Here is a 25913-nt window from a genome sequence, read left to right as displayed (position 1 = left end):
CTTATGTCAGTCTTTGTCCAATAGGAGTTTTAGGGGGGAAATATCCCCGTAAGTTTTAGGGTTTGTCCTTCTCTTCCCTTAGACGGAGTCACCACTCCTCTCATTCCGTTTCTATCAGTTGAGGAGGGGTTAGAGATTAAGGTCCATGCGGGGGAAGGCACACTTCCTAGAGTGAACAAGGCCTGTGAGGAATTGCTCTCTGGAGCCCTTAAACCACAAACGTTAACCAATAGCCCTATCAAAGAAGGCATCCAAGCCCATGGTCCTACACTAACTACGTGTGTTAACATTCTGCCACCTGCCGGCTCTGCACCAGCTGCTCAGGGGCCAGACTGTTCTCCTGCAACCAATGCTGCCCAAAGAGATGTTTGCCTGGGGATGCATCTGACACATGGAGAACCTGCAAAGTAGCTGTCACCTAATAATAGGGGTTATAATCAACCACTATATCATCCGAGTTGCTTTGTTTTAGAGACAAAGCAACTCATTTATAAACCTTGAGGCCAACCCTTGTCTATCCCATCCCCTTCCCGACTCTGTCAATTTAATGCTGGATAAGGAAACATCAACTTTTTAAAAAGCAACAGCATCTGTAAAATAGAAGGCCTTGTTTTGTAACCGCTCTTGAAAACAGTTGTCTCTCTGCCACGTGAGGACAAAGTGAGAAGGTGGCTGTCCACCCGCCAGAAAGAGGGTCCACACTAGAACCCAGCCATGCTGGCGCCCTCATCTTGGACTTCAGGCCTCCAGAACTGTGAGAAAGACATTTCTGTGGTGTAATCCATCCAGTCTGTAATATTCTGTGAGGGCGGCCGAAGCTCATACCAATTTTTGATGCTTTCCTCCCCTTTGGAGAAAGCTTGTGGGCAAGCTGCTTAGTTAACCATGGGACTTCGGCCGCCCCGGGTAGCAACAACCAAGGATCCTGTGAAATCAGCGGGGTGTGGGTCCTGGATGGGCCCTGAGCTTCGGCTCTCAGCCTGGGCTGCACACCAGTCACCGAGGAGTCCTGCCGACTCCTGCCGTCCTGTGACCCGCCCCGGCCAACCTCATCAGTTTGAGGGATGCGGACCAGACGGGCTCACGTGTGAAGTCCCCCACGTGTCCCTGATGTGCAGCCAGGACGAGACCCAGCCCCCTAGAGCTAAAGAGAGGACGTCCTGGGGGAAGGGGTCCCCACCTACAGGACAGATGCCAGGCCCTCCCTCCTGTGACAGAGCTTCATGGGGGTCGGCGGGAGGTCAGGGGGGCAGGAGGCGGTGTGTCGTCTCAAGGCACCAAGACAAAGCCAACCTCAGCAAATTCATAAGAGCACTTTTTATTTGAGGCAAGGAAAAGTCTAGCTGAAAGGAGCACAGTTCCAAGCAGTCAAAATCCAACTGTTAGAGATGCTGTTTTCACTTTGAAAATTCAACTTAGAAAAGGGTATTCACGGCGCGCTGTCCGCAGCTGGACAAGAAGCGGGGCGAAGAAAACTGGAGGGACTTCCAATCTACAGGTAGTGCTCTTCGGGCCCCACACCATGCAGGCCAAGCGCCCACTGGCGCCTCGGTGGGTCGCTGACCCGCTGCCGAGGGACAGGGGCCGAGCTCCACTGGGCAGGGGGGAAGCGAGGAGGGAAACAGCAGGTCACCTGGGGAAGGGCAGGCGCCCCCAGCTTCAATATTCCTCGTGAAAGGGATAATCCTTGTGGGAGGCACAGCTGTCAGGAGACAAGAGCAACACGTTAGCTTCTCGAGGAAGAGGTTTCGACCGCTACAAACTTCCAAAAGACAGAAACGGTGTCTCATTGAGGTAGAAACAGAGGCCTCGGGGGCTGCAAGCCAGTTCTGAGACTGCAGATCGGCGTCTGTAGTCGGAGGCATCTTCCGCCTTGGGCTCTCTCCCGTGGGCGGGTGTGACCAGCACTGTGCCCGAGGCCTGCAGGGCGGCAGGAGAAAGCATCCTATGCCTTAAACAGTGAGAGGTGCTAACAACACAAAGGATGCTGACAGCCTGAGTCTGTGACACAGCACGTGCTCCCAGTGCAGGGAGCAAGAGGACACTGTCACCTCCAGAAGCCTCGTGGCATCAGGGGACTGAAGTGAGGCCAGAGACTAGTGGAAGATTTGACACAGGAAACACAGGGAGAGGAGACAGGCTGGCCATCGAGCAAGGGGTGGAAGGATGCAGGTGTGTCGGCCAAGGTTCACGCTACATTGGAAATTTAACAGCAAAATAGTGTTGGAAAGACTGGCTGGGCAGAGTGTGAAAGGCTCAGGTTGAACCCTGCCTGGGGCTTAGAACTCTTACTCAGATATTTAGAGCCATTCAAAAGTTCCCCATCGGAGTTTCCGTCGTGGCACAGCGGAAACGAATCTGACTAGGAGCCGTGAGGTTGCGGGTTTGATCCCTGGCCTCGCACAGTGGGTTAAGGATCCAACATTGCCATGAGCTGTGATGCAGGTCACAGATGCAGCTCGGATACCGTCTTGCTGTGGCTGTGGTGTAGGCCAGCAGCTACAGCTCCAATTAGACCCCTAGCCTGGGAACCTCCGTATGCCACGGGTGCAGCCCTGGAAAAAAAAAGAAAAGACAAAAAAAAAAAAGAAAAGTTCCCCAAGGCTCCTTCGGTTGGTTTGTTTGTTTTGGCATTCCACCATACCTGAGTAATAGAACAGTGCCTTCAGCCACTGGCTAGTAGAGCAATCATTGCCAAATTGAGGCCATGCGGATGTACGAATGTGTATATACAGTTAGAAAAAGCTTCCTGGGGGGCTTGGGACTGTTGGAGCAGCCTCTCCCTTCCCACTCCAGTCCCAGCCCATCAGACACAGGGGGCCCACAGAGTGATCCGCCAGCCGTCTCGAGGTTGCCCTATTTGCACCGGGCGGCGGAGCAAGGCACTGAGGTTCGCGCCAGGCACGGTGTTGGCAGCAGGAAGCAGAAGGAAGCAGAATGAATCATGACTCGCAAAGCAGAAGAGCCGGAGCTTGGCGATGGATTACCTTCTCTCCCCTCTCACCCTGCCCATAGACACAAAACTGAATTCGGTCGAAAAAAGGGTTAAGCGCCATTAACACAAACAGAGACATCAGCAGGGCCGGGGTACACTCTGTGGCCTGTTCTGAATCTGAGGCCACCATGTGGGCAACACGCTCACAGGCCGTGCCCGCCCGAAGCACGAGAATTAGCAGCCAAGATGCAGGTTTGGCGGAAGCACCAGTGGGCAAACTCTGAATTAAAGAAAGAACAGAGGCTGGAAGAGAAAGCTAGTGCTCGCCCGCCTCAGGGAAGGCTTGGATTCTGCTCGCAAGAGGAACCATGAGAGGAGACAGAGAAGAAACAAAGAGACAGGACAGGAAAACCAGTGAGAGAGGAGGCGCTCGGCCTTCACAGTGCCATGGGCAGTTCCTTCCTGAAAGGGGAAAGGGAGTTTTCAACTTTGAGTTCACGTAGCAGGACCAAAAGGCAAAGTGAAAACCTTCCCTGTCTTCTCCCTCAGATTCCAAACCAGCAGGAACACTAGGACCCAGCCAACACGTGGCTGGAGGGACCTTGGGCGAATCTACCAGTCAGGGGACTGAGTGATGCCCACAGCCCTCGGTCACACACTTTGATCGCGGTCAGGACGGTGGTGAACCCCAAGCACCACCGTCCTCGGACTAAACCCCTTTCTTTAGTCACTACAGATAGAGTCACATGCAAATTCTTCCAGGAAGCTGGAGCAAGAGCCACTTGAGGTCATCTGGTTTCAGATGAGCCACTAAAATCTGAAAATTGAAAGTCACTATAGGAGTTCCCGTTGTGGCTCAGCGGTAATGAAATGAACTAGTATCCATGAGGACTCAGGTTTGATCCCTGGCCTCGCTCAATGGGTTAAGGATCCAGCATTGCTGTGAGCTGTGGTGTAGGTCACATACAAGGCTCTGGATCCTGCATTGCTGTGGCTGTGGCGTAAGCCGGCAGCTCCAGCTCCAATTTAACCCCTAGCCTGGGAACCTCCATATGCCGTGAGTGGGGCCCTAAAAAGACAATAAAAAAAGAGTGAAGAGGCAGAAATGCTTCAGCTCTCCTATGCGCATTAAAGTAGAATGGACCAATAAAATACCCTCTTTGGACATTTTTTTCTTTTTAAATTAAAGTCAGCACATGTCGTTACTGCAGGTTAGCCAACAGCACACGGGGCAGGCAAAGCCGTCAAGGGCAGAGCTCACCCACTCCCCGGGGCCGGTGCAGCTCCACCGACAGTGTGAATGGTCCCCGCTATAAGCGGAGGAAGGAGGCTGGGGAATGTGGACAAGTCGCAGCCGAGGCAAGAGCAAGGCCTAGACCTTAAGGCCTCCGGGAGGCATCCCTTCGTTCTGCGGCACCTGCGACCCTCCCGAGACTCACCTCATCAAGGCACAGACCCTCCAGTTCCTGTTGTAGCTCAGTAAGGTGTTCATATCCTCAGGGCTCAGTTCAAAGTCAAAGACCTAGAAAGGAAAAAGAAAAAAATTTCAATAAGCTGGACAAGTAGAGATTAAACACAGCACAGGAAAGCCTACCAGCCGCTCAGGGCAGCACCACTGAGCACATGTTGCCTGGCGACGGGAGGGGCAGGAAGGCCCGACCGGCTAAACTCAAAGAGTTTACTACGCGACTAGTCAGAGAACGCAGAGAACGCGCGTGTTTTGGCTGAGAATGCAAGCGACAATGAACACAGCCCTTCCCTTCCAGAACCTCCAAGCAAAATCAAACAGTTCCTCTTCCATTTAGCTCATGTCAAAAGCTCTGCTGAGCACTTCCATCGTGATCAGCACCAGGGTTGAACACAGCGATGGGTGAGAAGTGTCTCTGCCTCGGTTACGATGCAGCAAAGGGAAGCGCTAATCCCACCGCTATAACACAGCGAATAATTAGCTGCACACACTGTAGGAAAGATGCTACACAAGCACTCCCGTGCCCAGGGGAACCAGGATTGAATTCCAGCTGGGCAGCTGAAGGAAGCAGTCAAAGGAATCGGTATCTGAGATGGGCCAAAGAAGCAGCCAGCAAAGACCTTGAGAGACAGGAAAGGGGAGAAAGTAGAAAGGTGGAACGGGGCGGGGGGGGGGGGGGGGAGAATTCGGCCCACCCTTGGACCCGGGGAGGGCCCTCTGCTTGCATGATTGAAGGAAGCCTGCTGCACACTCTGTGGTCACGGCTGTGCAAAAATGTGCAAAGACTACAAGGAAGATGCATAAGTTCTATTATCACGAAGTGATTAGTCATTTTAAAATGTTTCTTTACCAACGCCTAGAGAAGATAAAGTATGAAACAAAAAACCCATCTCTAGCAGGATTCGGGCTTTTCGTGGTCACTCTTTTACCACTTTATCTGTCTCCCCCCACCCTCCCCAGGCCTTGTCCCCATCTCCCACGTGACCAGCAGCACATGTTACAGCCACAGCCCATGCCAAGGGAACAGACAAAGTTAGCTGCTCGCTGTGGAAACAGAACTGCTAAGAACCAGGGCTTGAATCAAGCCAGAGGGGTCCTGGCAGAGCTGCCCTGCTCAGGGACAGCAGAGGAGCAGGGGCGTCAGGACCCCCCTGGAGAGCTCTTCTCCCAGCCCCGCCCCCAACACTGTTCGAGAGGCGGGCAAGCAGGGGGCTGTGATGCCAGGAGGTCTGCTCTGCTCTGGCGGGTGCCCGGAGAGAGCACAGAACACCTCATGGTGCCCCGCACAGTCCCTGCAGGCCACAGGCTTAGCAGCAGAGCTCTTTCCTGTGTGAAGCCCTTGGATGCCTCTTATTCAATCTTTAGGACAACCCTCAAAATAGGTTGTTCTACAGAGGGTAAAACTGAGGCACAAATGCAGGCGGCATCACTCAAAAGCAATGGTTCTCGGCAAGTGATGAATTCCTGAGGAGCACGTCCATCCGGAGCTGCGGCCCAGGGCCCGCCCCCCACAGGGAACCACAGGGGGCTCACTGCAGCTCAGAGAGGCGGGTGGGGGCCCCCACGCAACCATCCAGAGACCCTGGGAAAGCGGATCAGCCAGGATCTTACCTGGAAGTTCTCGGCAATGCGTTCAGGCGTCACGGACTTGGGGATGACGATCAAGTTCCTCTGCATGGGGAACCGGATCAGAACCTGGGAACACAGGGGCCGAGTGGGCACGCACACTGGGAGCCCTGCGCCTGGACCTCATCTAATCTTCCACATCCATCACCCAGGGAAGAAAGAGCTCCCAGACCTTCGCAGGGAGGAACTGAGGCTCAGAGGTGGCAGGGTCTGACCCCCGAGCCCCGCTCTCCCCTCTCCACATCTCCCAGGTACGTGACTGTCTAGAACCCGCTCTACCACTTGGGAGCAGAGAGGTGCCCACGCGCGTGCTGCCATGAGCACACAGAGCAGCAAGCACTGGCCCGGAGGGGTAGCGTCCCAGACCACATGCAGTCTTCTAGCTCCCAGTCTGTGCTCTTTCGACCCCACACTCCAGCACCCAAGCCACGTCTAGGGGGGGCTTGACCAGGCTCGGTCACTACTCCCTCCACGGCTAACAGGAACCATCAGGAATGCAGGAAGCTCTGGGAGCAGCCACGAATGCCTGGAAATGGCCGTACCTGGGCTGTGGTTTTATTGTACTTGGCTGCAATCGCTTTGATCCTGGGGTCCTCCAGGAGGGAAGGGTCCTCAGGCTTGGCCCTGGAGACAGAAAGGGGGTCTACATGCGGAGCCTCAGAGCCACCACTCGTGGCAGCTGGCAACCCTGACCCTCACCCCATCAACCTGGGGAAGCAGCCTGCCAGGCTCCTCCAGATTCAGAGCTGGGTTATAAACTCCCAACTCTTTGGGAAAGGGGTAGGCATATTGCTACGGAAATGCCAACCAGGAAACCCAATGAGAGTATCCTGGGGAGGTCTACAAATCAGCCCCAGGAGCTGCTGAATTTTTCCTTTTCTTTTCTTTTTTTCTTTTTTTTTTTTGCTGGATTGCACCCATGGCATATGGAAGTTCCCAGGCTAGGGGTCGAATCAGAGCTATAGTTGCTGGCCTACACCACAGCCACAGCAGTGCAGGATCCGAGCTCCATCTGTGACTTATAGCACAGCTCACGGCAATACCGGATGCCCAACCCACTGAGTGAGGGCAGGGATCGAACCCTCATCCTCTGGGATACTAGTTGGATTCATTTCTGCAGCGCCATAGTGGAACTCCCTGAGTTTTTCTTTTTAGCTGTTTCTACTCTTCACCAACTGACAAGAGAACACGATCCCACAGGAACGCACCAGGGCCTGTCGGGAGAGCCGAGGGGGCTGTAGGCAGTCACCACGATGCCTTTGGACTTGCAGTATTCGATTAACTTCTCCTGAGTGAGGTATGGGTGGACCTCGATCTGCAGGTGCAAACAGGAGGGCTGGTGGTGCCACTGCGGGCAGGGTGCTGGGACATACAGGGAGGCTCCCCACGCTAAAGTCCCTCCCTCCCCAGACAGAACATTGTAACCAATGTCCCACCTCCCAGATAAGCTGCAACAACTGTCTCCGCTGCCCAGCTAGCGTCCTCGATATTAATGATATTAACCTGGTTACTGTGGCCACAGGTCCTGAGGGTGCTTTCTGGCTTTGGCCATTTATCAACTGCGACAGGTCTGAGGAGCTCAATGTCTGCACACAGTTCATCTCAAGGCCCCGAGTTGTCATGAGCCAGGCTCCTGCCCTTTCTCTCCTGCAAGTTTTACTCCTGGATGTGTCACCAGCTTTCTGAACCATAAATCAGGACTCTGCCAACGCCCAGGGACCTGCCTCGCGGCTGCTCCCCAGATGATGTAAACAAGATGTGTCTGCTAGGGTCACCCGGTAACAAAGAGTCTGTCATGCACGCCAGCCACCCTGCGGGATGTTACCTGGTTAACGGCTGGCTTGTATTTCAGGCCAGGTTTGTTTAAGATCTTCTCCACTTGCAGATGGTTGAAGTTGGAGACGCCAATGGCTTTCACCAGCCCTTCGTCCACCAGCTCCTCCATGGCCTAGAGACCAAAGAGGGTCTTGCTTGCTGCTGACACGTGCCCCAAAGATGGGGCTCGGAAGCAACTCTCGCACCAGTCAGCTTCCTATTCAGTGCCAGTGTCTTGGGGAAGACAGAGAGGCACCCAGACAAAAGCCAGGCTGGCCTCATGGAGACAGAAGGAGCAGAGACAGGGACAGAAGAACAGATACAGGGAAAGAGGGCAGAGGGCATCACTCACACCTGGTGCCTCACACAGGGAACGGGGAGCCGGAAAGGCGGGGAGGCCAGCGGGGCTGCCTTACCTCCCACGTCTCCACAAAATCGCTCTCATCAGGAACCACGTTGCCGTCGCCATCCAGCGGGAAAGGGTCCTTGCCAGGCTGTGGTAACAGTCAACAACCATCAGTCAGTCGGGGCCCGCACAGATCGGCACCTCTGACAGCAAAGCTCTAACACAATTATTCTGAACTGCACCAGCGGCTAAGTTTTTAGAGGCTCATCAAGGGCAAATCCATGTCAGTGTGAGAAAGAAACGGCAGGTGACTCCTGAAGACGCCAGGCCTTTTTCTATCAAATGGCTTGGCGCCGACCGTCAGGTGGAGGCGGACAATTCAGCCGGCCGGGGTGGAGTGGGAGCGTGGGGCGAGAGCCAGGACCAGGATTCAGGGCCACGTCCTGGCTGGATCCAAGCCTACAAAACCAGCACTTCGCCTGAGTCCGGCTGGCTGACACCACAAGGCAAAAAAAACAGAGCTACGGGGTTAAAGCCGCCTGCTTTCAAGCTGGCTGACAAAGCGGGACACTGAGCTGGGCCAGAAGGGGGCAAAGGACCCAAGTGTAGAGTTCTTTCTGTGGGAAGAGACAGGGCGTGGGTGGAACACAGGGCAGCGGCACAGGGGCCCTGGGTACGGGGACGGGCAGTAGCTGATGACACCTTATGGCCCCGTGCAGAACGGTCACCTGAGTGGTTTGCTGTCGCAAAGTTCTGAGTTAAACAATCACCACAGAACAAAGAGCAGCGCTCCTCTGACTCTGTAAGGTGTGAGTCATCCGTGGTTTGGATGCCGAGGCCCCAGTGGGGCCTGACTGGGTTCTAACACGCTCCCAGGTGATGCCACCGCTGCTGGTCTGGGGACCGCACCTTGAGTAGAGGGGCAAGGACACACGGAGCGTCTACCTGCTCATGAGCTGCTACCAGAGGGGAATGCCAGAGGCTACACCTGAGCCCAGGCCCCTACCTTGAAGCCAGTGGGCCAGTGGATAAGGTAGAGGTCCAGGTAGTCCAGCTTCAGGTTGCGGAGGGTCGTCTGGCAGGCCCCTTTCACCAGGTTCTTCTCATGGTCTGTGCACCACAGCTGAAGCCAGCGAGAGAACATGGCTTAGCCCTGCGTTCGGGAAGCTCATGCCCAGCCAGGTGGCTCGGAGACAGAGGCCTGGCTTTCCTCTCCCCACAACCCGCCCACTGCACTAGGATGCTGTAAATGGTGGGGAGGAAGGTTCCGTTTCATACGCGGATCCTAATTTTCCAAAGGAAGGAAGGATCATCAGGTCACGGAAACCCTTCAGAAGGACCAAACTGAAGGCATAAAACGGAATGGGCGGGCCAGCAAGCTAGTTCTAGGCCCTAAACATGAGCTCTTCGGCCGATTTTCCTACCAAGCTGGTCTTCACGGAGCTGGGCTCCCCCATCCCCCCACTCCCCGGGGTCCTTTGGGTACCGCCAGCCCCCGAGTCAAAGCTGGTAGCCAGCAGTGGAGATTCAGTCTGCAGATGGGAACCAGGTTCTGTCCTCAAAGACAACGCTCCAGAAAAGGAGCGCCCACCCGCGGCCCTGGCCCCCTCAGCAAGGGACTCCAACCATGCGTCCTGGTGGAATGACCATCCCAACAGACAGATGGCCACAGACGGGCAGGACATGGAGCCCTCACGGCCTTGAGTCAGTGCCTCTCCCCCAGAAGAACCGCCTGCCCAGTGCTAACCTCAGCTGTCTTAGGAGCCCTAGAGGGCAGCCTCGGCCCCCAAGCTGATGCTGCCCCGGATGAATGCGGACGAGAACCTATTGCTCAGGCTCCCCTGCAGAGCGGTACCTTACTGACGATGAAGAGGTCCTCACGCTTCACCACCTGCCCTTGGAGCTTCTCCTGGAGGCCCAGCCCCACCTCGTTCTCGTTCTGGTACACATGGGCACAGTCAATGTGGCGGTACCCAAGGTCAATGGCCACCTTCACAGCCTCTGTCACTTTGCCTGGAGGGGACTGAAAAAAACAGGAAATGAAAGGCATGAGGATAAAACCAAAAATGAAATAAAATATACAGCTTGCCCACAACCCAGGAAGAAGGGCTGCAGGAAACTCATGGCTCTTCAGGGGCTCCTGTTCCTTTAAGACCAGCAAAGAATGGCCATGTAAGCTTCTGAACATACCGAGGTGAGAAGCCACGGTGCTTTGTTTTAGGAAAATCTGACAACTTATTAGCAACACGGATCACCTTATCTGGATGGGTCAAAGCCTCTAGCTTCCTTGTTTCTTCAGAATCTACTGATTTACAAACCACTGAATAAAAAATTCCTCACCACCTGAAACTACTAGGTTCCCAAGATAATAAGGGGTACCATTTCCTGAAGGTATCATTTCCTGAAAACCGTTCAAAATTGCTGCATATATTCACCCAGTAACCATTTGGTTCCTGAGTTCCATCAGCGAATGCCTAGAATTTATTTTCTCCTTCCACTTGGGGATTCTGGTACTGGCCACCCTTGTAGTTTTCAGAGAGTATCGTAAAGTCAGGAACACCACTGCTGTAGATCCAGAGGCCTATGCTCCGATCTCACTGTGTAAGAACCTGCTGTAAGAGGTGGAGGCAGAAAGTGGCCGCACAGAGGTTTTAGTGGACAGACATGAGTTGACAGGAGGGGCAGGTGGGCACCTGGAAGACCACCATATGGTTTGCAGTCAGAGCTGCAGAAAGACTGAATGGCTGCCCCTGCCCAGACCATGTGTGCAGCTGCGTGAACAGAACAAGCGCTGGCTGGGCAGCCCTGCCAGCACCCAGGCTGGCTGCACAGACACTCATCTCCGAAATGCTCCTGCCTGGACCAAACAGGTGGAAAACAAACACGTGTGCATTGGGCTGCTGAGTGAACAGAGGCATTCCTCGGGACAGCTAGGCTAGAAAAGAATGAGCAGGAAACCGCCTCCGGGCCACAAGCAGCTGCAGACATCTGCTGTTTTGACATCAGCTGTTGTGGACGGGTGAGAGCAGAGGCGTGCGTGATCGGAGCCTGTCAGCTCACCCAGCTCGCTCACTCGCCACCACGGAGGGAGCGGGGTGCTGGGTGGGCCCTGGTGACCTCAGTGTGAGATCAGGAAACTTCTTTAGACAATCTGGCAATCTCTTATTTCCCTGGGGGACCCAAGAAACTGCACCTGCTGCCTTTCCTGACCTTCATGGTTAAAGGACAGAGCATAACCAGAGGAGAAGCACCACAGCCTCCCTGTGGCATCCTGGGCACACCTGCTGGCACTGAGAGCAGAGCACCCCTTTTCCAGCTAAGAGAACAGGTAAGGAGACCCAGGTGGGGGACCGTCTGCCCAGCACACACAAACGCTCTCCAGGCTGGATGGCAACCTGATTGATGTTCTCCGTAGAGCCCTGTGCTGGGCCAGCTTAGCACCTCACAGCCCCCAACCCTGGGCAGAGGGGTGGGCACAGGCCCTGCATCTGCAGATAGAGATGTGACCCCAGCCAGGCTAACGAGACTCAACTCCTGGACTTCGGCTGGCACTACCAAGTTTCACTCTGCAGGGATCATTGTACTGGGAGCACGTGAGCCAGGAGGTACTGGACCAAGTGGGCCTGAGACAGATGAGGGTTGATGAGAGATGGCTCCCTGTCACATCATTTATATCCTTGAATCTGGTACCCCTGACATTACTCTGTAGGTCAATGAATCCCCACCCCGGATGTATATATTTTTTCCCTCCTGTTTCAGATTGTCATTCAGTTCCTTGGAACCAGAAGGTGCACAGGGGCATAATCAAGGCCGTGGAACAACTGGCACAAAACTTAAAAAGGCCTCAGGATGTTTTTATAGAAAAGCCAAAGGGAGAAATTCAATGTCATACAGAAGCTGCTGTTCCCTGAGCCTTCCCTGGACAGAGGGCTGATTAGCTAGAGACGCACATGCTGAGAAACTTTCAAAGGGTAAAGAAAAACAGAAGCAAGGACTATTAGGCATTTTACAAATTGAATTCGTAGAAGTTGTGGCAATGCATAACAAGACCCCTGGGAATGGATGCTCTGTGCTGGCTTCCCCTATGCAGGGGAAGCAGCAGTGGGGAAGGCTGAGGCTGCCTATGGCTCTCACCTGGGTGGGCGGGCCTGGGCTCCCAGCCTTGCAGCAGGCACACGGTTACTAGAAGGCTCGTGCTAGGCAGATCATGTCGCAAAGTGGAACCCTACAGTGTGGTGTTTAGCCCACAAGGGCTCAAACTGAGAAGAACAACAGCTTGCATTCATTATGGATCAGTTTTCACAGGTTTTAAATGTATTGCTGAGTTGACTCTTCACTATAAGTCTGGTAGATACTATTATCTCTGTGGATAAGGAAACCAAGGTGCAGAGAGGTTACAAAACTGGCCCGTGATCCTGCGGTGAAGTAAGAGATGCCAGGATTCCGGCCTTGGCCTGGGGACCTGAAAGCCAGGCTTTGCTGAGATGTCTGTCCCCCAGGGTGGAAGCCCAGAGGCAGGGAGACTCTGGTCAAGGAGAGGACAAGCCTCCTGGGCTCGGAAAATCATACTCTGGGATGATGAGATACCAGAATCCACAAACTTGATTCACTACGAATCTGCTCAATCTAGAACCCTCGCCATCACTCACGAGGCAGCCACTTTAAGACATGGTGAAAAATCACTCAATAAACTAGGGAACGCTAGCACATGACCACACCGCCTCCCCCTCCCATGTCCACATGGAAAACTGCAAACAGAAGGCTGGGGTCCAGACTGAGCCTGTGAAAAGAAGATCAATCATGAAGATACATTTCCACACCTCTTAACGGCAAATCTGCAGAAAGCCAGTACAGGAAACACTCAAGTTGTAAGTCATCCGATTATACAAACCCTATAGATGAAATCACGTTTTAAACTCGATCCTGCCACTAATCTGCCCTGTGACGTGGGCACATCCATGCATGCCCATCCCCCTCGTACCTTTCAGCTCCAAAGCTCCAGCTTGGCAGCAGCTTGACAACATTCTGGGCTGATGGCACCAAGGGTGCTGGAGAGAAGTTTCTATTGGAGGTCCCTGTTACCTCCACAAACTGGGCCCCCCATTTACTTTTCATGCAACACTCCCAGGCCAGGTAGCCCAGCTCGGAGAATTACCATCAGTGTCTCTGTCTGTCTCTCACACACATATGCACGCATATGCGCGCGTGCACGTGCGCGTGCACGTGCGCGCGCACACACACACTCCTTTTAAAACCTAATCATCTGCTTTGTTTGTAGCTCCTGCTAGTTACTTGAATATCCCTCCATTCCTGCTGCAAGACCAAAAACCCCCAATAACTACAACACAGCTCCAAATGAGAAAAATGGTTATTAACAGTGTTATCGGTTAAAAAAAAAGTATCTCAGAGATGAAATCCTTTGCACTTTCTGCCATGAGGATTTCTGGGAAGAGGGGACTGTGTCCTAACATCACAAAATGTTTTCCTCTGGTCAGCCGGCATAACTTCCGCAATGAAACAGGAGGCGGAACAAAGGAAACTTCACCTGGGGGGTAAAAGACAAAAAAACCACATCATCCTGGGGTAAGAAGTACGAGAACAGTGTGCCAACGACAATCCTGGAGCGAGGAAGAGATAACTAACTTTTGATATGAACTCAGATTAATAAAGAAATAGGGCAACGACCTCAAAGTCTTGAAAACTAACACATCACAAAAGCTGTCTAACCTCTTCTGATTTAATCAGCCTTTCTTCAGAGAAATTCAACTTGCATTTAAGAGAAAATAACTTTTTCTTTAAATTAACAGCTTTGTTTAAATACTAGTGGTGTCACGATATAATTTTCTCTTCTTCACTGTAAATATAAATTATCTCAACTAGATGCAAGTTAAATAGACATTTGAGACCTAATTTCTCAAAATGTATTCCAAGTTCCAATTATGTTCTTTATAACCTTCTGGAAGAGGAAGTGAGCCAACTTTTTCTGTACGTGACCAGACAAAAAATATTAGGCCTTGTGGGCCAAATGGTCTGTCACAAAGGCTCAACTCCACTGCTTCAGCAGCACAGAAGGTCATAAACATGCATAGGAAGGAGATGTGTTCTAATAAAACTTTCTTTACACAGAGAGGCTGTGGGCTGTGATTCAGCAACCCCTTTGTGTGTGGAAGAGCACACAAGGAAAGGGGGATCGAATCCCCTGTGATGGAACATGACGGAGGATGATGCGAGTAAAGGAATGCATATCTGTGTGTGACTGGGTCACTTTGCTGTATAGCGGAAGGTGACAGACCATTTAAATCAACTATAATAAAAAAATTTAACAAAAAATTTTTTAAAAAAGAAAGGGGGATCAAACAATCATCCCAGCCATGACTTGTCCCATCTCTGACTCATGAACGATTCTGGTTTCCAGTTCAAAGTTAGGTATGCCGACGCTGAACTCAAGATATCTTGGTGACCGAAGGGGTTTAATCCCTGCCCTAAATTTTTTTTTTTTTTTTTTTTTTTTTGGTGTGTGTTTTTAGAGCCACACCTGTGGCACATGGAGGTTCCCAGGCTAAGGGATCTATTCAAAGCTGTAGCTGCCGGCCTACAGCACAGCTCACAGCAACGCCGGATCCTTAACCCACTGAGCGAGGTCAGGGGTTGAACCCCCATCCTCATGGATACCAGTCAGGCTCGTTAACCGCTGAGCCACGACAGGAACTCCACCCCTGCTCTAATTTAACAAGTTGAAAATACCCTCCCACTCAACTTTGGGTAAATGTGAGCAAGCTGGGCCTGCTCGCTCTGGGAATTCACACAGTGCTCCCACTCTGCACAACTGGGAGAACTGGACCCGGCAGTTTTGTATAAACAAGGCTTAAAATCTGCCACACTCATAAGACTCCAGCAGAATAAGCATCTGGGAGAATCCAGAGAATGATAACAATGTGCAACCTTTCACATCAACAGAAACGCTTTTCATTGTTCGATGCCGATAAGCCAACCTCACTTGGCTCGTGCTCAATTATGACAAAATTCATTTTACAGCTTAATAATGTAAACCACAATTTCAAGGGATAAAGAGCAGACTGCTTAAGAAGGGTCTCTTTCCTTGCCTTTTCACAGGAAAACAGTCAATTTGGCTACAGTCCTTTTTTTTTTTTTTTTTTTGTCCTTCCTAGGGCTGCACCAGTGGCACATGGAGGTCCCCAGGCGAGGACCTCCTACACCACAGCCACAGCAACGGGGCATCCGAGCTGCCTCTGCGACCTACACCACAGCTCATGGCAACGCCAGATCCTTAACCCGCTGAGCGAAGCCAGGGATCGAACCTGCAATCTCATGGCTCCTAGTCGGATTTGTTAACCACCACACGACGGGAACTCCGGCTACAGTCTTTACATCAAAGTTCTCATCCAGGTTTGGCAACAAACACAAATCAACTAATAAGACCGAGATTAATTAACTTCCTCCTGCTCAGCTTGAATTAATCTATCCTGAACTCTAAGAACTGCTGTCTCTGCTTGGTTGAGATGCGCTGGACCAGGACTAAATGGCTTTGATCTCGAACAGCTCCAGGTAGAGGTCTGCAGGAATGCCTGCATGTCTACCCTCTCCCCCAGGCTCAGGATCTCAGGCCATTTCAAGCTTACTTAGTTACTTTCTCAGCATTTTCTTCTTCCTCATTTTTTTTTTTTTTTTTTTTTGCTTTTTAGGGCACCCGTGGCATATGGAAATTCCCAGGCTAGGGGGTAGAATCGGAGCTACAGCTGCCAGCCTACACCACAGCCACAGCCTCGCCAGATCCGAGCTGCATCTGCGACCTACACCACAGCTCACAGCAACGCCAGATCTTTAACGCACTGAGCGAGGCAAAGGATCGAACCCATGTCTTCATGGATCCTAGTCAAGTTCGCTAACCGCTGAGCCACAGAGGGAACTCCTTTTTTTTTTTGGCTCTTTAGGGCTACACCCACAGCATATGGAAGTTCCCAGGCCAGGGGCTGAATTGGAGCTACAGATCCCAGCCACAACAATGTGGGATGGGAACCGCATCTGTGACCTACACCAAAGCTCACGGCAATGCCAGATCCTTAACCTGTTGAGCTAGGCCAGGGATCAAACCCGTGTCCTCAGGGATACTAGTTAGGTTTGTAACCCACTGCACCCCAGCAGGAACTCCTACCTCATGCATTCTTAAAGGAATGCAACATCACCTTCAAAGAGGCATCACCCTCCAAGAGGCAAAATCTGGTTTGCTGGGGGCAAAAAAATCTTGGCTTATAAAATGGTTTGTGGCCAGCCAAAGGGCCACAGGACACAGTCAGATGTAATCTGCGATGGTGAACTTTTATAGGGGAGGGAGGGAGCAATTAGGGAAAAATGTCTCAAAGGCTCCTGGGTGCGGGCAGAAATGGAGACAGGGAAAAACGGTTGAGAAACGCAGCTCTACCTCCTTCCCTAGGTTTGGACTACGTGAGTTACAATGGCCATTTGCTATCATTTTTTCAGCTGGGTCAAAACTTTTATCAGCAATAGGTCACTGGTCAGCGTCAGAAGTAATCTCTGTTTTAGCTACTTCCTGGCCATACAATGCCTGTGACTTATTTACTGTCCAGTGGAGAAGGAAAGCTTGCCAGGCGGAAACCATCTCTAAGCCACATGGTCCCTGAGGCAGAGATGCTCTCTCACGGGCCAAAGACCGTCACCTCCAAGGGGAGCGGGGCAAGTGTGAGGACCTTCGAAGGAACAGTGATTGGAGAGTCCCAGGGCCCTGCCAAGGGTCTGAAGGATACAACACAGCCTCCACAACACGGAAGATCCATGGAAACGAGGAATTGCACCCTCTTGCAGAACCTCCCCCAGTTTTCATGAAGATAAGCAAACACTCCATCTTCTGTCCAGCATCTCTGAAGGAATATATACCCACAGACAGGGGAAAGGTATTAACCACAATTTACAAAACTTTTTCACTTAGAAAAAAAAGGGGGAGGGGGAGTTACCACTGTAGTGCAGCAGGTTAAAGGATCTGGCATTGTCTCTGCCATGAGGAGGGTTCGATCCCCAGCCAGGGTTCAATCCCCAGGTTAAAGGAACTGGCATTGCAGCAACTGCAGCAAGGTTTTAGCTATCGCTCAAATTTGATCCCTGGCCTAGGAACTTCCAAGTGCCGTGGGTGTGGCCAAAAAAGAAAGAAAAAGGAAATCGACTCCAAGCCCAAGCCCATACTTAAACCGTTTATTCCACTGTCACCCCACCACCACCACCACCACCACCATGCCTCTCCACAATTCTGTACAACCTCATCTGCTCACCCTTCCAAATCTAAAGTTACCTCACTTCTTTGTATTAATTCAACATGTATCTTTAGGGTACCTACTATTTACCAGGCACTGTGAGCAGTGCTGTCAATAGTGGTCTAAGGCAAATGCTACCCTGCCTTCAAGGAACTTATTCTGCTGGGATGAATGATCTAAACGCACAGATTTGATAGAGCTATCTCAACCAAATATTCAGCTTTGGGAGTTCCTGCTGTGGCACAACGAGATTGGCTGCATCTCTGCTTGGCAGGACGCAGGTTCAATCCCAGGCCCAACACAGTGGGTTAAAGGATCTGCCGTTGCCACAGCTGCAGCTTAAGTCAGACTTGATCCCTGGCCCTGGGAATTCCATTTGTTGAGGAGTGGTCAAAAAGGAAAGAAAGGAAAAAAAAAAAAAAAAAATCAACTTTGTTGGGGGCGCGTTAGGTGGCTCAAGCAAACGATTTAAAACTTTTTTTTTTTTTTTTAAAATCAACTTTGACTCCTTATTTACCCCAGAACAGTGATTTTGAAATAAAAGATCTAAGGTCAGGACCATCATTTCTGAAAATACGAATTTAGAATAAAATTAGTAAAACACTTCCAACCCAGTAAGGTTAAGTATCGTTTTGTGGAACTTTTGTTCCAGTTACATGTGTATGTCTGTGCGTGATCACAGACACTGTACTTTGCCATTGCCAAGAAATTGTCTGTCCACATCCATTCCAAGAGAATAACCTGCCACAGATGGAATTTAACTCGAACAATGGTCATAATTCAATTACACCCTTAGAGCCACCACTGGACTTTATGAAGGAAACCCAATCACATGGATTCGGATCACTTTGGCCAAGAAACGCTCTTTGTAGGAGGCAACGCTACGACCTTTTATGCGCCTTATATTCACAGACTTTTCAACTGCAACTTTTAGGGGAGAGGTAAACACCAGCTTCTGGTGTATTTCAAACCATTTCACGGTGCCCTCAAGCCATCTAGCCTTTTCTTTCTGTGTATAAATATTCAATGCCAGACCCATACTCAAAGTTCCCGGGAAAACCCAGGTCACAGCTGTGGATGTACTATACAATACCCCGAAGCTAACTTACAAGCGGCTTAAAAATATTGGGTTTTGCCTCGGCGCCCATAATAACCCACCCCCCCCCCCCGGCCCAGTTTTCAGTTTATCAGACTACCCTCTTTTTACTCCTAACCATTTTTTGGCAGGTGTTAAGAGATTTCGGTGGTGTTGATGTTTTACTACTGACTCAGGCCTGCAGTGTTGACCACCCGGGGCCCGGATTCTCTGCCCAATTCCCGACACCCCAGGGGTTCGTCGCCCTTTGCTTGGGGACAGGTAAATAGATGGGTCCCTGGGAAAACTCGTGCCGCCTAATTAAATTATCTGCAGTCGCCCGTCTTACCTTGGGATGCTTATCCCTAAGAGAGCAAAAACGGAATTAGGTCTATTTGGAAGAAAGACAAAAGGCGCAGCCACAACAGGTGCCTTTAGGCAAGGGACGCCCGCACCCAACGCCCCACTCCTCTTTCCGCTCCACCTCCCAGGCCCCTCCCAACCTCCATCCCCAGGACCAGAGCGGCGGGTACTCGGGGAGCTCCGCTTCCTTCCGGCTCCCTCGGCGACTTTCCCGCTGGGGTCGGATTCAAAGTGCGGCCCTCGGATCCCATCCAGCAGAGATTTAAGGGTCGGCCTCCTGGGAGCCGCTCTCAAGCTCCCCCAAACAAGGCCCCCGGCCCGAGACCGCAAGCCGGCGGCGCGCTGCCTGCCTCGGCACCAGGGAGACCGTGCTGCAGGCCTGCTCCCGCCGGCGGCCCCGCCAGCCCGAGCGTGGCTCCTCGGAGGTCAGGCGTCCTGCGCTGGGGGCCGCTCAGGGTCACTCGCGGTCCCTCCCCTCCTCGGGTCGCGCCGAGCTGGAGACCAGCCCCAGACCACGCTCTCCCGGCACCTACCTTCCAGGTGCCCAGCCCCAAGATGGGCATCTTGGCACCGGTGTAGAGCACGAGGTGGCTGGCCATGACTGCGGAGCTCCTCAGACTCGGACCGGAGGACCACGCAGCCGAGGTGGCAGTATGGTCCCTTAAATAGCCTGGGAGAGCCGGCAGACGGGGCGGTTCGCTAGGCGCGGGGCTACACAAAGGCGGCTCCTGATTGGCCAGTCCACGGCGAGGATGCAACGCCGCGATTAGCCCCGGGGGGCGGGAGCGCGCCGGGTGAGCACGCTCCTCCCGCTAGGTCCTAGCGAGACCGGATTCTTTCCGCTCCGTGGTTTGCCCACGCCCCACGAGACCCAGGTGACTCCACAGCTGTGGTGTGTGGAAACGCGAATGCTTTTGCCAAAGTAATAGACTCCCCATAAATAAGTTGCTTGGGAAGGGGTTTGGGTTTCATTTTTTAAAAGAGCGCATATGTTTGTCTATTGTTCAAATCCAGTGTCGTGCTTTTTGGGAATTTAACAAAAGAGAGGTCCTTAATTTGTCGGAACAGACCGACTACTGCTATAGTTTAGTGGACTTTAACCATTGAAAGCTGCACACCAGAGAAATACCTCGCGATCTTGTTGCAGACCATCAGTTTAAGATTTGGTTGGGTTTGTCCAGCCTGCAGGGCTAGCTTCACACTCTATCCTGGGTGTGTCTATACTGAATGTGGTTCAGCAGGTCTTCTAAAAGCCAGTACCGCAAGGTTAGGAAGCTCTAATCCAGAACACACAGAAGACAGTCTTTGGAAAGTAAGACTCAATCAAGGTGGCAAATTTCATATACAGTAAGTTAGCAAAACTCTCTAGATCATTAAGGCAGAAACCCACAAAAGAAAAGTTAACTTTAATGCTGTAGCTTCAAGTATTCCAAATTAGGAGGTGCAAAATAATGGATTAATCAGCCCTAGTTAGCAGGTAAGAAAACACATTCTTTTCCAAGATACCCAAAGGAAAGTTGCTGGAAGAGCTTAGCAGACATTTTGGTTTCTTTCCAGCAACCTCTCTCCACAATGCTATACCCTACCCCAAACTTGCTCTTTCTGCTCCATCACCCTCCAATTTTTCCCCTAATTATGCAAGACTGGGAACTGCATCTGCCCCGGTAATGACTCAGGAACTAGACCTCTCTAAACTCTATTCTGGTGATTTTCCGTTTAGTGACTTCTAAAAAATCCCCCCCCCACCCCCACCCCCGGAAAACTTTATACCAAACAGACTAGCCCTGAGATTTTTCCATTTGACTTTTATAAAAACTGTTGTTGGTAGGCAAATTCTGATACTATTTGTCCCCAAAAAATAGAACTGTAATTTAAGCCTAGAGCTAGGAACTTAGTTTGTGGCAGAATAGCAGCAGCCCACCACTCTCCATTGGTAAGATCTCCATTGACGCAGAAGTTGCTGTCCAGAGGGCTAAGTCTCATGGCAAAATTATATACCTTGAGGGACCAGGTTGATATACATAGAGGGGTCATGTGTTAGAGACATAGATTCAATATGACTAGATTCAATAAGACTAGCTTCGTTGTCATTTCTTTGATGATCGAGTTGACTGCATGAAGGCATAGCTGGCTAAAAATGGAGAATTCTGACTGGGCTATCAAATGTAAAAAGTCAGATCTGTGGATCTTCTATTGCATCTAACTGTCCTGTTGCTTCTGTAATCTTTGTAAAATGCCATTGTGCACATATCAAAATTATGCTTTAGAAAAAAACATCAATGGACTACTTCTGAGAAACATTTTAGTAATTCTTATCAAGAGCATTAAGAATCTTGATGTACTCTGAATCAGTAATCCCATCACGAGAACCAGTAATCTCATCCTGAAGAAATAAGTGAAAGGAACACACACACACACACACAAACACACACATACACGTGCACATGTAGGAAAGACAGTTCTATGCACATAAATTAAAACTGTGACTAGCATACTATTGGACTATTCAAAGTAAAACTATGAACAGTCCAATAACAGCAAGAGGCAAAGTGTAGCCATTAAAAATGAAGATAATCTAGATACCGAGGAAACTATAAGTGAAATAATGCTAAGGTGAAAGTAGAAAACAAAATCATCAATAGGACATGATTATAAACATGAAAAACAATATAGGCTAAAGGTAGGAAGAAGCCCAGTTATAGGGAATACTGTTTGTCAGATTACTTCATTTACAAACACATTTTGCAAGTAAAAGACAATTTCTTCCTAACTCCCTAATTCCTATAGGATAAAAGTTAAATTCTCTAGCTTGGCATTCAAGGTCCTGTGAGGTCTGCTATAACAGTAAATATATGAAAAGCTACCAAATTGTACACTTTAAATGGGTGAATATTAAGGCATATGAATTTTATCTCAATAAAGTTGTTATCAACAAACACACAAAGTTTACATGCTTCCTGTCCATACAGGCTGGTGGCAGTGAAGGGAGGAAGTAGATTCAGATTCACACACAGTCCCTCCAGGACACAGGCTAGAGGTTCAACCATAGCTGCCCCAACCCAAGTCTTCAGGGTTTATGCCTCAGGAGAGCCAAAGGGCACTGGAAAGTCTCCAATGAGCAATGAATTGCTCAGGTCTGGAAGTGGCACACATCCCTTCTATCTACAATCCATTGGCTAGACCTAGCTGCAAGGCCCTGTCTGTCTGCCATGAGATGGGGAAGTGTCATCTTCTAGTGTGCCAGAAAGCCGAGGAGACCAGACGACGGTGGAATATAGTAGGCAACAAAGTCTCTTCCACAAGGACAAACAGCTACTGAGCCCGAATTAGGTTTTGGGCACCACTTTAGGAACTTTACACATATTAATGTGAAGATGCTGTTGCTGCTGGTAATAATAGCTAACATCTATTGAGCTTCCATGTGCCTGGCACTATTCTACAAGCATTGTATGCATTAAATCATTTAATCCTCATAACCACTCTTTGCAGTGGGTACTATTATTCGTCCATTGTACACATGAGGAAACTGAGGCACAGAGAAGGGAAATACATTGCTAAGATCTGAAAGCAAGCAAGTGGCATAGCCAAAGAGTTTGATTATAGCACCTGAACTCTTCACCTTGACCCCAGTGGCTTTCAAGTTACTCTTTAATGTGACTCACAGTAAGAAATAGGTTACATGTGACATTTATGTATATATTTCAGAAACAGAAGACCCACAAAACAATTCTCGTCCTTATTATGTGTGGCACCTCTGATGTTGCATATTCCGTTTTGTTTTGTTTTTCTAGCATTGATTTCAATGGTGCTTCACTCCTGGTTCCATGAAAAAGGATGCTGTGATCCACTACTGGGTGATGGCCTGACTCTGGAAAACTCTGCCCTCCATCCGCACAATGACCTTGCCATTACTCATTGGTGATGAGTAGTGATAACCACACACCAGGCACCTGATGACAGCTCCAGAGAAAGCCACAGGGAGAGCATTCCTATCATGCCAGCAAAGGTCCTTCTCCCCACCTCTGCCCACTCCATCCTTTGGTACCCTCAGCTGAGTAATCACCATTTTTGAATGAAACACCCAGGGTTGGCCTTCTGGGAGTGGGAAGCAGTGAGAGGCAAAAGAGAAAGCCTACAGCGGTCATAGGAAGCAGACAGGGGCTTTGGCCCTGTCATGGAATGGGCTGGAACTTAGAGACTCAGGACTGGTCTGTTGGGGAGCTGTGTCAGTATTTATTTGCTTGTTCACAAGATGAGGTTTAGATGGTAAACATCATTAGGATAATGGTCAATATTCGTCTTCCTCATAGATAATGCAGAATAGAAAAAAAAAAAGAGCAAGAGAGAGAAACAAACATTTTGCCACCTTTAGCACAGCTATTCAGTAAATTCTTGTGCAATAACAACCACTCTTTTCTGGGCGCCATCCGTGTATCAGGCACTTCAGATTCATTATCTGATTTGATCTTTACAACCTCCTGGCAAAGATAACTGACTACATCCCTTTCCCTTTTGGGGGCATTGAAGAAACTGAGGTTTGCCAATATTAATTTGCCCATGACCAAGACATTAGTAAGTGGCCTTCTTTTAAAATTTTGATATTTTGTTCATCATGGATTTTTTTTGGCATCAATTTACACTTTTTAAATACTGCATTAAAATATACACTGTCTTGTTTACTGAGATTTTGGCACCCTCCTCCCATTAAATTCTGCACTGAGGCAAATGCCTCCCTCAGCTCACATCACTTAAGAGCATCTAAATAAAAAGGAACCATGAGTTCCCGTCGTGGCGCAGTGGTTAACGAATCAGACTAGGAACCATGAGGTTGCGGGTTCGGTCCCTGCCCTTGCTCAGTCGGCCAGGGATCTGGCGTTACCGTGAGGTGTGGTGTAGGTCGCAGACGCGGCTCGGATCCCACGTTGGTGTGGCCCTGGCGTAGACTGGTGGCTATGGCTTCGATTAGACCCCTAGCCTGGGAACCTTCATATGCCGCGGGAGCGGCCCAAGAAATGGCAAAAAGACCAAAAAAACAAAACAAAACAAAACAAAACAAACAAAAAAACAACCCCCAGAGGTGGAGTTATGGGCACAGGGCAACCATGGTCCACACGTGTGGGCTTCTGCACCATCCCCGCCCCCACGGCAGCGACTCCATCCTTTTCCTTCCAGTCCAAAAAGCCTAAGAGAAAGCCAGGGAGTGAGGGAGACATTCTAACAGAGATAACTTTGAGACCACTTTAATTTGTAAGAAATGCCTAAGGCATCAATGAACTCTTTATACTAACCTGCAGTGGCTCTGTGGCTGAGAACCTCTGCTGCCTGTGGCTCCTTTCTGGAGCAAGGGAACTTAGGAGGTTTGTGGCAAGAGGAGGGACTTACCCACACCTCATTGCAGGGGAGGTGGGGGAATAGGAATGGGCTTCGTAGTGTAAAGAAATCAGTCTTCTGTGCTCTGATTTAGGAACAGGTTACTGGTGAGATGGATGTGGCTCGCCTCATTTAACTGGGGCCCTGGTTTTGGAGGCAGTGGGAAGGTGCCAACTGGTAAACCACAGAATTGCTAACATAGGTTCTGGTATTTTCAGGCAGCTTGTCACTATCCATCAGCATGGACTTGGATGAAATGATTGATAACTTCTGGGCTGCCAGCCTCTGTTTCATCCTTACTGGTCAGACCCATACCTCTGCTGAGAAAATCTATTTGAAGCAGAGATCTCTGTGCACGTGTTGGATGAGCAAGTTTCGTACCTTTATGGAGGAGGTGTGTTCATTCAACACATTCATTCAATATATATTTACTGAATATTTCATGCCAACAGGTACTGTTTTAGGCCCTAGGATTACAGAGATAAACAGGACCGTGTCTGATCATATGCAGCTTCCTTTCCAGCAGGAGAAATAGGTAGTAAACATACCTAAAAACAAGCTAATGCGATATCTGGGCAGATGATGATAAGCCACAAGATGAAAATAAAGGCGGTGATAAGGATGGAGATGAGGGCAGGGTGGGCGGCACTGACAAGGAGGATGGAGAGGAGGTCACCCACGTGCATACCCAGAGAGACACACTGTGGTAGGTGGGAAGAAGCCTGCAAGGACCTTGCAGGTGGCTGAGTTGCTTTGTGTGGGGGGTGGGGGTGGCGTAGTGGTGGAGAAGCAAGGAAGCCCGAGCGGGTGGAACAGAGAGAGTGAGCGCCGCTACCCAGGGAAAGGTGGGCCTGGGTCAGACTATGCAGAGCCTCGAAGGGCCATCGTGGAGTGTTAGGTTTTTTTCTGAAAGGGACGGGAAGCTGTAGGTAGGTTTTTAACAGTGGAGTGTCGTGATCTGATGCACACTCTAGGACAATTCCTTTTTTTTTTTTTTTTTTTTTTTGGTCTTTTTAGCACTGTACCTGCGGCACATGGAAGTTCCCAGGCTAGAGATAGAATCAGAGCTACAGCTGCCAGCCTATACCACAGCCACAGCAATACCAGATCTGAGCCATGTTACAGCTTCCAGCTTATACCACAGCCACAGCAATACCAGATCTGAGCCGTGTCTGTGACTTACACCACAGGTCATGGCGACACTGGATCCTTAACCCACTGAGCGAGGCCAGGGATTGAACCCCCATCCTCATGGATACTAGTCGGATTCATTACTACTGAGCCATGACAGGAACTCCAAAGGACCATTCTGCTGTGGGTAGAACAGACTCAGGGGTATAAGAAGGGAAGCAGAGAGACCCATCAGTGGCCTGCTGCAGTGTCCAGGAGGGAGAAGATGGTATCTTGGTCTCGGATAGTGTCCCAGGTTGGCTTCTCCAGGAGGCATACCCTGAGGTGGAATTGAGCCCGCAGGATGTTTACTCAGTAGAACCCTCGGGATACACACCTGTGAAGTGAAGGGCCTGGAGCAGGAGTGGGCAGAGAGAGAAGTCAGGCTGCAATGCAGTTGGCCAAGCAACAGTCTTGGCCAACTCTCCAGGGAGCTATGGTGCCATAAGGGCCCATTAGAG

At 50.4% G+C, this 25913-nt stretch overlaps 1 protein-coding gene across 8 annotated transcripts in view; it reads right to left on the bottom strand.

Moving 5' to 3' along the window:
* Positions 1-1302: 1302 nt before the first annotated feature.
* Positions 1303-25913, bottom strand: part of AKR1B1 (aldo-keto reductase family 1 member B) — a 158807-nt gene continuing 134196 nt past the window's right edge. For 5 of the 8 annotated variants that reach the window (XM_085004812.1, XM_021078498.2, XM_085004811.1 and 2 more), the window contains 9 exons: positions 10046-10213; positions 9197-9313; positions 8261-8338; positions 7855-7977; positions 7238-7344; positions 6572-6653; positions 6015-6098; positions 4375-4457; positions 1303-1702 (listed from right to left, as the gene is read on the bottom strand). In XM_085004812.1, the coding sequence (XP_084860938.1) occupies positions 1660-1702; positions 4375-4457; positions 6015-6098; positions 6572-6653; positions 7238-7344; positions 7855-7974 (519 nt within the window). In that variant the 5' untranslated portion in view covers positions 7975-7977; positions 8261-8338; positions 9197-9313; positions 10046-10213 and the 3' untranslated portion in view covers positions 1303-1659. Of the gene's footprint in view, positions 3930-4374; positions 4458-6014; positions 6099-6571; positions 6654-7048; positions 7345-7854; positions 7978-8260; positions 8339-9196; positions 9314-10045; positions 10214-19445; positions 19549-25913 lie in introns of those variants that run through there. The other 3 variants (NM_001001539.2, XR_014833186.1, XR_014833187.1) reach the window with 3 other exon arrangements.

The sequence above is a fragment of the Sus scrofa genome, chromosome 18 (assembly GCF_054392235.1).
Source record: "Sus scrofa isolate SSC_HxYL_T2T_F1_AM1 chromosome 18, Sscrofa_HxYL_maternal_Yorkshire_Landrace_v2.0, whole genome shotgun sequence".
Classification (NCBI taxonomy): domain Eukaryota; kingdom Metazoa; phylum Chordata; class Mammalia; order Artiodactyla; family Suidae; genus Sus; species Sus scrofa.
The sequence above is the reverse complement of the archived record's forward strand: the minus strand, read 5'-3'. Positions and strand labels throughout refer to the sequence as shown.